Below are 12,717 nucleotides of genomic sequence, written 5' to 3'. Positions count from 1 at the left end.
CTGAGCAGGCAGTGTCTTTACTAGGATGTTCCCAGCATCCATGTCTGGTCCTGAAGCACCTTAATTTGTTTGAAATAAATAGCATTAGGTCTGGGTTGTGCAGCAGCACATCTGCTCAGACGTCCCAAGCATAGATAATTTCTGAGCCAACACTTTGGCCAGACCTAGTATAAAGTTATAGTTTCAGGTCAGAGTGCTTCAACTGACCTGGAGAAGTTTTCTCTCTGTTCTTCCACTACAGTAAGAATAAGTATATAAATTATACATATATACTTACATGCATATAACAGTTGTAGTGCATTTTTCTATCGATCTTTTCGTTCAGTCAAAGGAGCAAATTACCAATCTCACACCCTGGAACAGAACTCTATTGCTTTTGCTTCTTGTGTGCTGCTAAAAGCTCAGCACTGTTGGGCTCTGACCAACTGCTTCTGCAACACTGCAGCTCTCAGATGTCTGGGATGTCAGGGAAAATGTGCCAAGGTGTGAGACACATGCAGTCTGTCACATCCACACTGTGGAGAGAGGCTTGGGATCCACTTCCAACAGAGCTGGAGAGTGCGATTTTCTCCAGAAGGAAATGAAGGTAATGAAATTTTGGGCCAGATTTGACAGGGGCCAGAAGCACTTTCTGATTTTCTGCCTGCAGCATATAGTAGCAACATGTGAAACTGGACTTATTTTTTAAATAACAGACACAATTGTCTGACTGCTGGTTTTGTTTGATGTGTTCACCATGGACTGGCCTCACCCCGCTGTGCAGGATGGGGGACTGCTGGATCTATGACCCTGAACACAGGAACAGTGTGATGGGGAAAAATGTATTATGAGTTTGTAGCAGGATTTGGGAATTGCTGCCAGCAGCTGTCACCAGCTCTGCCCTTCCCTGCTTCCCTTTATTTCACTCTTAGTGCCCATCACACTTGCCTAGAAGCTGCAGCATGGCTGTGACCCCCCCAAATGGGCACATTTACCTTGGGCTGGCTTGCTGCCCAAATCAGTGTGTAGTTTTTCAAGAAAAGCAGTTTTGTGGTGCCTTTGTTTTCTGAGCATGAAAGAATCCAGGAGGGTTGTATTTCAGTGAAAGGAGATCACTGTTTCCTGGCTCACACCACGCTTGAGGGAACTGGGGGCTTCAGCCTGAGAAAAGGAGAGGTGCAGGGGGGCTTTCTCACTCTCTATAACTACTTGAAAGTTGTAGCCAAGAGAGAGTTGATCTCTTCTCCCAAGTACTAAATGACAGGATGAGATGAAACAGCATCAGGCTGTACCAGGGGAGGCTTAGGTTGAGTATTAACAAAAAATTCTTCACTGAAAGGATTGACTCTGTCCTGCCCAGGATCGTGGTGGAGTCCTCTTCCCTGCAGGTGTGAAAAAACCCCATGTAGATGTGACACCTGGGAAATGGGTTCGTGCTGGGCATGAAGGAGGAAGGCTGGGAAAGGCTTGCCCAGGTAACAGCAAGTATCTGCAAAAAGCAGTCCCAGCTGCTGAAAACAAAACTTCTGGAGGGTGTAAAGAAAGAACTGCTTTGGCATATCCTTGTGGGGAGCACAGGGTAAGTGGGTCAGCCCACCCAGGTGTCACCATGTGCAGTGCCTGTAGCTGTGCTGGTGCTCACTAATGGAAACCACATAGCAGAAACTGAAGTGGAAGAAAATTAAATATTTTTCCCTATCCTCATTAGCCCTAGATATATTTCTGGGATTAACTTTTGACTGAAAATAAAATTCCAGCTCAGAAAAAAAATATTATTGCAGTAGCTAAAACAGTATTTACAACAGAATAGCTTGATTAAATGGATACAGTAATCAGGTTTTCTCTTAAATAAGCTGGTGATTGAATGAAAAAAAATCATACTGCCTTTACAAACCATCAAATGACATGGTTGGGAATAAAGAAGCCAAGAATAATAAACATAACTAATAGCAGCTGCATAGCCTTGTTTTTTCTGTAAAACAAGACTGATCCCAATTGGGACACAGTGCTTTTTGGAGGTTATTCAGAAGGAAGGAAAAATTTATCAGCTGCTTAGTATCCCTGAGCAGCAAGAAACTCCCCAAACTAGATGGGACTGAGTTCAGGGTAGGAAATAAGCCTTGTCTTGCAGTTCTTGTTCATATAGCAGGAGGGTACTGACCTGACTGGTGAGCACATGTTCAGCATCTGTGTCCTCTCTCACCTTCTCAAGTCATGATGCTATTGAAGTTGTGAGCACAAAATATGAAGGGTGAAAAAAAAAACTTGACAGTAGATGGTGTTGCTATCAGAGAAATGCCTCCCACCTGGAATTTTAATTGAGTTTTGGTTGGAGTGGGACCAAGAGGTCCAAAATGTGACAGATCAGCAAGAAAAGGACAGGAACATTAGTTGTCACTGTGCCAGAGTCTTCTGTTATTTTTCAGAGGAATAATGTTTAGAGTCTTTGGGGACCTGCTCTACAAGGGTATTGTACCTTAAACTGAGGTGGGACCATGTTCTCTTAGTTTTAATATTAAATCTTAGATATAATCCAACAGGATCAGTGATGGGATTTAAAAGAAGAAGTTTTTAAACCAGTATTGCAGAAGATAAGGCTATTTACATTATGGGGAAATTACATTATAGACATAAGGACATCTGAGGGGAACAGCTGAAGGTGTGGATGCTGGTGGTGGGGTCTGGTTGATACCCACGGAGTGTGGGACAACTGGAACCTGAGGGTGCTCCAGGGTCTGTCCAAGGCTCGTGGTTGGCACCAGCCCCTCTGCTCTGCACTAAAGCAAACAGATTGCACAAAAAGACAGTTGCCATTTCTCTTTCTGCTGAGCTCTGCCAGACAATGGATCAGCAGAAAAGGGTCATAATGTCTTACTCCACTTTGAGCATGTGGATGCATTTTCTTGAGGAGGAGAAGAGCTGTGAGAGAGCTGGATGCTGTGGGCACAGCATGAGCTTCCAGGGTCAGGAGGGTTCAATCTGATTGCTTGAGCCAAGCCAGAGTCTCTAGAGGGATAGTGGCTTGAGGGCTTTTCCCTGATAATAACCTTTTTCCTTGTTCAGGGGCAGGACAGTGTTTATTTCAGCCTGGAGCAGGTGATGGGGCAGGCACTAGTGACACCACAGCTTCAGGGGCTCCCCAGAACCCTGCGCTCCTCCCTCTCCTTCCTCTGGCCTTCTACCACCCTAGGCTGCCTCTAAGGATTCCTTCAGATCAGCCCCATGTTTGACTTAGGGTGACACTCCGAGGTACCATTTACATTAGTGGAACTTTCTCATCATCAACTTCCCCAGGTTTATTTTTTACTTTATGGGATAAATCTATTCATATAGAAAAGCACAGAGCCAATTTAATATTTGTGGGAGTTACAAAACTGAGTGTGGAAGTCTGTAACTGAAGCCCTATAAAATCTGGATGGTAACATGCTGAAGAGCGTCCCTGACAGCAGGATTTAGAAAATCTGCCAGCTATTACAAAAGGTAACGACTACAGCAGCTCCTCAAGTGCAGAGCTGAATGGAGCTGAATATGCAGACCTATGTGACTAATTTTTCCCTTTAGGACCTCAGCCCTTTGAAAAGACCAAGGTAAATGCACATGGAACAGTAATGATGTCTTATCTCTCAGGTGATGCCTGCACCATGGCAGACTACAGCCGGCTCAAGAGCATCCTGCTGGACCTGCAGGCTCGGCGGCAGAGCCCGCCCAGCAGCCTGGCCAAGGATAGAGCAGCCCAGAAGCGCTTCCTCATTGAAGAGCTCTTCAAGCACTTGGATCTCAACAGTGATGGGCATCTCAGCAGCTCTGAACTGGCTCAGGTGGGTTTATTGTTCAGTGAAAATGGGATTATGAAGTGGATTTTCATTCGAATGTAACAGCAGCATTCATGTGGGAATGGTCATTTGTACTTGTCCAGTCAGCAGCAGGTAAAGGAGGAAAATCCAACACAGTCAATGAGTCTCCCTCTGCATCTCCCAGGAGTCAGTGTTGTCTCAAACATTTGAAGCTCATCTCCAAACAAAAACATGGCAGTTTTCCAGCCCCATCCATATTCCTCGAAGTAGATAATAATCCTTGCTCTGCAAACTGACGTCTTCTGAGGTATTTCCAGTTACTTGGCTTGGGGAGAAGTACTTTGGATTTTTTAGGTGCATGTAAGTTAGGCAGAAATCTCTCAAATTCTTCTCCCTGCCTTCTGGACTGGGCATTAGCATAGAGTAATGTGACAGCAAAGTTGGAATGTTTTTCAACAGGTTTGTTGTCCTAAAATCCCTGGGCAGATGCTGAAATGTTAAATAGCAGAAATTGACAGAAAAGGTAAGAGCTTGAAAAAATTGTTATTTCTAATTTTAGGCATGCTGTGCTGTTGGAATTAATCTCATTGGGAAAGTGAACCAAACAGCCATCCCAGGCATTAGATCTGGGTATTCTGTGTCCTCAACTTGCTCTTTGTACATCCAGACCTGGGAAAACAGTCCTGTAAAATGACTTTTCCATTCCATTATGTCATCCATGAAAAGAACTAGAAGCAAATGCCTTTTAAGAGCCCTTTGGAAGCCAGTCGTATCTGGGACCTATTCCAGTTTCCAAAGCTGTTCCTTCATAGAATTATGGAATGGTTTAGATGGGAAAGGACCTTGAAGCTTATCTCCCTCCAACCCCTGCCATGGGCAGGGACATGCCACTAGAACAGGTTGTTCAGAGTAAATTCACCCTTGAGTGTCTCCTCTGCACTCTTAGTTCCCAGGGAAGACAGAGTGTTGCAGGCTCCTCCCTGAGCTCACTCCTCTCCAGGACAGTTTGTGCTGCATTTTAGTCCTCAGGCTGTTGACAGGATGCTTGATCTTTTCCACACAATGCAAAGTGTCAGTGTAAATTCCCTTAGATCTCAGTGCTATGAATATATGCAATATTTCCTCTGAAGGCAATGATTTTTTTATAAAGACATGGTAGCTATAAGAAAACACTTTTATCTGAATTCAAAGCCAGCTTTTACGTAGTGGCATCTAAGTGTCTGTTCTACTCTCATTTTTTTTTGCCCTTTGTACATGAAACTTATTTTATTGGGATTTTAAAACTTGCATGGAAATAAAGGTTTGGCAGCCTGCAAACAATTGTTACTGCAGAGGAGCACAGACAGTGTTGTAAGGTCTGCCTCAAAGTTCCTCTGGGCTTTGTTTGCACATGTGCCTGGAGCCCAGGTCTCTCTCACAAGTGCAAGCACAGACACTGACTGCTCTTATTTTAATTCTTCTCACTATTATCAAAATCAGTAAATGTGCCTGAACATCTGGAGTTCAAACATTTACAGTTTGATGGACCAGAATAAGTTCAGCCTCAGCCAGGAGCCTTTTTACCCACACAATTCTCCAAACAATCTGGCCACCAGCATGGCTGAGTTGACAGTGGAATCACCCCTCAAAAGATAAAATAATGCCTTACAATGCACAATCTAGATAGGCCATGAGTGCTTTTAATCCCAAACTGAGTGGCTCTGCTCTTGGGCCCCTTGGTGGCAGCATGGCTGAGTCCCAGCCAGGCTGGGGACACATCTGTGGGGCAGCTCTGGGCTCTCACAGCAGCAGGATTCACAGTTTATTTGTAGCATGCCAATTCTTTATTTTTCTCTTTAACAAGATGATTTTATGTGCTCTTACAAAACCAGTTTATCCACTCAGATTTCAAGGGACATTTTTTTAGGTAATGGGCAATTTTTAATTACCTAGGTTATAGTCTAAACAGAACTATTCTTACCTCTTTATTAGGCAGATTTGTGATTGATTTATGTTAGCTGTCTATTTTGAAGCTCTCTGCAACTTTAAATTTCCCCCAAAGAAGGGAATTTCATTGCCCATGGGCAGAGGAAGCTGAGCTGAACGTGATGCAGTGAGAGCTTGTTCCCTCTAACTGCTGGATGAGCCGGTGCTGTGCCTTTGCTTTGTTTTATTTAAAAGAAAAATAGTCTCTCGAGCACTATAACCTTGTCTGCAAGCAAAAACTCAAGGCAGGTAACTTGCACTACTGCACTAAAAAGTATTTTTTAAGACCTGGAGGTGGATCTTTAGGAATTGCAGAGGGATTCAGCCCAAAGGAGAGTCTCTCCACGGGGATGGTTCTTCATTGATGCAGCACCCGTTTTGTTACTTCTCCACAACAGAATTACTTTGAGCAAAACAATGGCAACAGATGCCCCATCCCCTTCTATTTAGAGCTGGTTTGTTTCCTGTCTGCTGGTAGACCCTATCCAGTTTTTTCCCTCTGGAGCCAACAGTGAAATTCCCATGTAGTTTCACAGCCATGGATATATATAAGGCTATTAACAATGGTGGTAATTGGAATGTTATTTCCATTTAAATATTTAATGTATTTTAAAGTCAGATTCATAGGTCTACTAAGTGTGTCCCAGCTGAAGTGTTTTGCACTGTTTTTTTTCTCCTTGACGTTAAATCAAAAGGACTAGTAAAAACTTGTCAGTCTTACGAAAAGTTAATCAATTTTCTATACAAAGGGTAGACGGAGGGAAATTTCCATCTTTAGAGGATTGATCTGGGAAGTTATGGTTGATCTCACTTTTATTGAATATTTTTTGCTTGCTAGGTGAAGGGTCATTATTTTAGCATTATTACTTTAAATTGCTTCAACATAATGGGTCAAGAGGAGAATAGTAAATAAAAGCATCCCTGGCCCACAGGAAGAAGCTTTCCTGTCTGGAAGATGTAACAGTTCAGCAGTGTTCTTCCTGTTCTACAATAAAGTGAGAGAACCCAAATGAAATGTTGGAAAAACAAAAGAAGCGAACTGCCAGGGGTTGGAAAAGCACATCAGTGTTGGGTACACCATCCAGTGTTGCCTGTTCTAGTCCTAGTATCAGGGAATACAATTTTGTCCTTACTTACAGAGGAGAAAGGAGAAGCAGAATTTCCTTTTTCCCTGTTGAATATTTATTTTCATTCTGTTTTCAAAATGAAAATGCATTTCTGTTCTGCTGGTAAAGGAAGGGGTTCTTCAGTAAATGGTCCATGAAGTGCTGCAGGAATATGAATATCTTGATAGAAAGCAAATATGTAATGGCAGATATGATAATCTATCTATCTGTGTCCCCAAAGCTCATTTCATGGAAAATCTGCCAGGTGAGCCAGGCCAGCAGTGTGTAGCATTACATTACATGTAAGGCTGCCTGTTCTCTTTGCTGCAGCTGATGAAGGAGGACCTGGCAGGTGATTTACTGGGTTGTACACTCGAAGACCTTCTGCAGTTTGATGACTACAACAACGACGGGCGCCTGACCCTGCAGGAGCTCTACACAGCCTTCCGTGAGTCCCTGCTTTGGTCTGTCCTGGGTCTTTGAAGCATGTGCATATCTGTGAGGGCACTGTTGTCTTCCTAGACACGGTCAGCAAAGATGATCTGTCTTTGTCTTTAATGCCATGAAAACACTTTGGAGGGCTTGTTCCCAAAGGTGTCTGTGCTCCACACTGTGTGAAGCAGGAGGTTGGTATAGGTGTGTCAAGTTTATTGGGTTTTTTTGTGTTTTGTTGTGCTTGTTGTTGATGGCAAGGGAGAGATGGTGGCCTGGCCAGGGTCTGTAAACCTGAGTATGTGGTTTGATTAACCCTAAAGAAACAAGATGGAAACTTATCCAAAGGTCCCGTGGTAATGCGAGTTAGTTTACTGTGGGGAAGGTGTTTACTGAGTATTTTGTCTGGGATTTATCTTTTCTACATTTTGTTTCCATGTTAATGAGTGTATTAGAGTGTGCAATTGTGATACAAATCTCAGCACCCTGTGCAAGGATCTGGGGATCACAGAGCTGCTTAAACAGTGGGATATAATAAATACTTGTGTTATCTCATTTATCTTCATAAATTTATGTTCTTGCTTTAAGTTAAGCGTTTGATGAATTCCTTCCCTGGAAAAGGCCCACACTGTCTCCTTCATCCTGGTGATAAAAGTTGTGTTGTTGCCTGTTCCTTTGGGATACTAAAGAAAGAGGGAAATGGGCAGGGTTACTCAGTAATCAGGAGAGTGAGGCACAGAGAACTGGGGTGTGGTTCAGACATTGTGGCTAAAACTGGAGCACGATTCCACCATTGACTCTGCTGAGTGCAGGGAAAGGGCCAATAACAGCTGGTTACCTCTTAAGCAGGATTCTTTTCTAAAGAGGGTAATGTCTGTTTTCCTGATTTACAGCTTTTCATTAAAAAAAAAAAAAATTTAGATAATAATCACAGAACAGTTTGGGTTGCAAGGGACCTTAAAGATTATCAAGTTCCATCACCCTGCTATGGGCAGGGACACGTGGCACCAGACTAAATCACTCCAAGCCCCAGCCAACCTGGCCTTGGACACTTCCAGGGACAGAGCAGCCACAGCTTCTCTGGGCAACCTGTGCCAGGGCCTCACCACCCTCACAGGGAGGAATTTCTTCATAAAAAATATCCAAAAAATATCAAAAAAATATCCAAAAAATATCCAACTGCACTTTGTCAGTTTGAAGACATTCCCCCTTGTCCTATGATACCATGCCCTTGTCAAAAGTCCCTTTTTCACTCTCCTTTTGGCTACCTTTAAATGCTGGAAGGCTGTTTAAAGTTCTTTAAGATTAGCCCCAGTTGTCACCATGGACCTGTTTGAACCACACATGCTTTTAATTCAACACAGCAGATATACAGTAAAACATAAAATCTCATACATTAAAAAGGCATAAAGTGTATTAACCCAGCTATAAAGGCTTGACATGCAGTTATTTGGAAGTATATTTGGATCAATGGGTTCTCAAAGTCACATCAACTTAAACCTAAATTCCAAGAATTGTCTCTATGGGTTTTGGTTCAGGGAATTTTAAGTAGGCAATGAAAATAAGACAAGTACAAAATATTAACCCATCAATTGTAATAGTATTGATAAACTGCAACACTATCATAATAAAACACAAGGTGTAACAATGACTGTTTATCAAAGGAATTTTGCATCTGAACAGAATTGCTCACCATCTGAGGCTGAAAACCAGACTGACTTCTCCATTTTCAGTTTTCCCAGAATCCTGACTTTTATCATGAGCAGGTAATGGCTCACCAGCTTTTAATTTAAAACTAAAGTTATTGCTTGCAACTTTTGAAATTTTGGGAAAGCTGGAAGCAAATTTAGTGCCTGGTTGAAGTATATTTTTACCCTTTACTTTATTAAATGATGTAGGAAAAAAAACGCAAAAATACTTTAAACACTTAAGGGCAAACTTTGGTTTATGAAAATTTTGTTTATAAGATTTCTGCTTTGTTATGAGTCAGAATTTGGCTTGCAGCAGTAGTTTAAAAAGGTACAGCATCCTGCACATTTCCCCTACTTTTTGCCTATTAGAGAGATCTTTTTGTTGCTTGAAATTCACCCAAGCCATGAATTGTGGCTGCCACAGGCTGGCAGCAAGATGTGGGCACTCAGATACTCAGCAAGCTGAGTAACATAATGGCCAGAATTCAGTGACATCAGAAAGTCTCAATCTAATTTATCCTCTCAAAAACTCTGTCACATCTGTTTTGGAGCTCTGTGCTCTGGTGGAGTGTCGCAGCGTTGGAAAGGTTTGAAAATGCCCTTGATAATGTGAAGAGCTTCCCAATTTGACATTCCTGTGCTGCCTTAAAAGTTGCATTTCATTTTAGAGAGTCTTGTGGCCTTGTTGTAACTCACAGAGCCACAAAATGGCCTCTTTCTCTCACTCCAGGTGTGCCTCCTGCTTTCCTTTGACCCATCCTCTCTAAGACCCTCAGGGACCCAAAGGTTATTTTTCTTCCCCATCATGTTGATCAAAGTGCATGGATGAGAGAAATCCAGAGTCTTACATTTTCTGAAATGTGGTTTTACCAGTACAAGCACTACATCTAATAGGTGCTGGTTTTAATCTTATCTTCTAACCATGCTATATAATTTTCATACACATTTTAATGCAGTTTTGGATTATGGACAGAAATAGAGGCCTTCCTTCTAAACCTGCCACCTTTCTTCTGATTTTCTGAAAGTTCTTTTGTTCCTTAATCCCAAGAATAGAACTGTTAAGAGTTTTCCTGCATCTATGAGGATGACTGGAAATATCTGTTCACACAGGGTTAAAGTGCCAACTATTCAAATTGCCTTAATCATACACAAGTAGTGCATGAGACAGATGAAACACTCTCCTGGCAGCTCTGGTAAGAACCACTTGTAGGTGTCTTCTAATTCCTCATTAATAAATTTTTATTAGATAAGGAATCTCAGGACCATAATTAAAAATAATAATTTTTGATGTGATGATCTTGAGATTTTTCACATGCCAAAAATAGAGTACTAGAAAGGTTATTTGTCTGTTGTCTTTTCTTTAAGTTGTCACAAAGATTCAATACATGACTAATAAATGAAAGGCTTAGTTGTCATAAGAGCTAAAGCAGTGCATGCATCTAATTAATCAGCGTGGAGATAGGCTGGTGAGTTGGCAAGCACATCCCCCAGCTGAGTCGTACTTGTAAGAATGCTCAGATGGGTGGTTTGGAGGTGCCTTCTGGCACAGGATCTGACTGGAGGTCATTAGAATGAGGCATGACACTCCTGGCATTCCTGTTGTCTTCCCTAATGGGCAAGTGGCAGCTTGGCAGATGTGAAAGCCCAACCTAAGGAAAAAAGTCTGTATAATCTTCTAGATCTGTATCATCATCATCAATATGGACAGGTCAATTTGTAATACAGATAATTGAGAGAGAGGGAAAAGATGCATTCCATCAAAATGCCTTTATCCTGTCAGCATTGTTTAGCTAATAAGGAGTTATTAAACCAACAATAAAAATCCCCTAAATTCTAGATCATGGCCCATTAAAATACTTTCCTGGTGTTTCCAAAACAACCCACAAAGGAAGTCTGAAAGAAAAATACTGAATTGTTATTTTTCAGTCCAGTCATTATTTGCCATGGTCTGTTGCATATAAGTTACATGTAGACAGAAGATTGCTGTTTCTGTAAGATGAGATACATGTCATCTATGGATATATTGCTGTCTAAAGAACACAAGTAGGGACATTTTTCATGCAGGAATGAATGCAGCAGCAGCTGCAGGATTAATATGCTCTTCTCTTAACTCCAGTTAAGGAGTATAAGACAATGTTTTTCTTTCCCACCTGATACTGCTTTAGGTCAAATCTTTCCTTTTTTAATATGTCCTTAATATTAACCAAAAAGCACAAGGAAGAAATATGAAAATGAGATATCTACACTTTCAGCAGGAGGTCAGGCAATGCTGGGTAACAGCCAGGGAGGGTGGATGGTGCCAGCCCCAGGCCTGGGGCTGTCCCAGCACCACCACCAGGGAGTGAGAGACCAGAGTGAATTTGAATGAACTGGGTGAAAAAATTAATTGAGAGCCTAGTCTGGGCATGGGTGTCAGGTAAATCACTGCCAGTGCAGAGAAGCAGTGTTGGACTGGCTCCAGATTTGCTGCAGTGATCCTAAAATCTCCAGGAGTTGTACTCCCCACAGCCATGTGGTGTGGAGAAGGGAGCAATCCTCCTGATTCCTCCACCATCCCCCAGAGGCTCATTAGAAGTGTGGAGTACAAGAAAGATTTATTTTTGAGTTGTGCATGTTTCTGATCCACTAGAAACTACCTTAGGCAGAGCTTTTAATTGTCCCAAAATTGTGGGGATTGCTGCTGTGGGAAAAAGCAAAGCTCTACATTGAGAAACAGGGAATGAAACATAAAAAGGGGATTACAGGGTCAAGCAGGAGAGGAAGATGTTCAGTGAGGAAGAAGCTTTCAGTTCTTGGTAGATATATCAGCATATCCAACTCTATGGTCTCATAATAAACAAGGTGATAATGGTAAATAAATACTGTTTGAGGAAAACAAATACCCCTATTTGCTATCTCTGTGTGGGGGTCTGTGTGTATAGATGCACTTCATATACGTGTGGCAAACCAGCTGCTCCAGAAGCACTCACACCTGTAAAATCCACGTTTAGATGAAGTGTTTATTCACAAATTCATGAAGCTGTTGTCAATGGCGCAGCACCTACGGTCAGATACTTGCTGCTGTTTCCTTCTAGCTGGATTGGTCAAGCCCAGATAATTATATTGGACAAGTATATTGTGAGATAAAACGTTTTGCTTGTGGTGTTTTCTTAAGCAGTGTTGTAGCAACAGTTATCTACAGAATCAAATCATAGTCCTGAAATATTGACATTCTGTGCCCCATGCTCTGCCTCTCCCGCTGTCATCTCCCTGGTATGTGATTTTTCTTTCATGTTGCTGTAGATATTGGCCCAAACTTGGAAATAATTCATTAGCTTACCAGCATTGATTGCTTCTGCTGTGAGCGATGTGATATCCCAACTTCAAACACGGCTGAGCGAGCAGGGGAGCGACAGCCTCTGCTTCTGGTTTGATGCTGTGTTAGAGGAGCTACTCAGGAAAGAAATGAGGTTTCCTTTAGTTGGCCAAAGCAGCCCATTCTTGATTGCCTTAAGGAATGGTGTGCAGATGTGTTACTGAGGATAAAGGCAACTTACTGCACGTTTAGTAGTAGTAGTAATATTGTTGTTATTATTTAGTGTTATTATTATCATTACATTAGTGTACTAATATCATTGTATTGGTATATTAATACTCATTTAATAATGCAATCTTATAGCAGAAACAAAACTAAAAATATTAAAAAATCAAGGGAAAAAGCAGAAATTGAAAGCAATTCAGCTTGATTCCTGCAGGAAGTGCCAAGTGACT

General features: G+C 41.9%; 1 protein-coding gene across 1 annotated transcript in view; it reads left to right on the top strand.

Annotated features, from left to right (window-relative positions):
- The window catches only part of FSTL4 (follistatin like 4), a 217,739-nt gene that overhangs the window by 114,023 nt on the left and 90,999 nt on the right, over nucleotides 1–12,717 (top strand). Inside the window, exons 5-6 of the mRNA XM_063413684.1 lie at nucleotides 3,607–3,797; nucleotides 7,175–7,292. Of these exons, the coding sequence (XP_063269754.1) occupies nucleotides 3,607–3,797; nucleotides 7,175–7,292 (309 nt within the window). The remainder of the gene's footprint in view (nucleotides 1–3,606; nucleotides 3,798–7,174; nucleotides 7,293–12,717) is intronic.

Source organism: Prinia subflava, chromosome 16 (assembly GCF_021018805.1).
Source record: "Prinia subflava isolate CZ2003 ecotype Zambia chromosome 16, Cam_Psub_1.2, whole genome shotgun sequence".
Lineage (NCBI taxonomy): Eukaryota > Metazoa > Chordata > Aves > Passeriformes > Cisticolidae > Prinia > Prinia subflava.
Note: the sequence above shows the minus strand (reverse complement) of the source record. Positions and strands in the feature narration are given on the sequence as shown.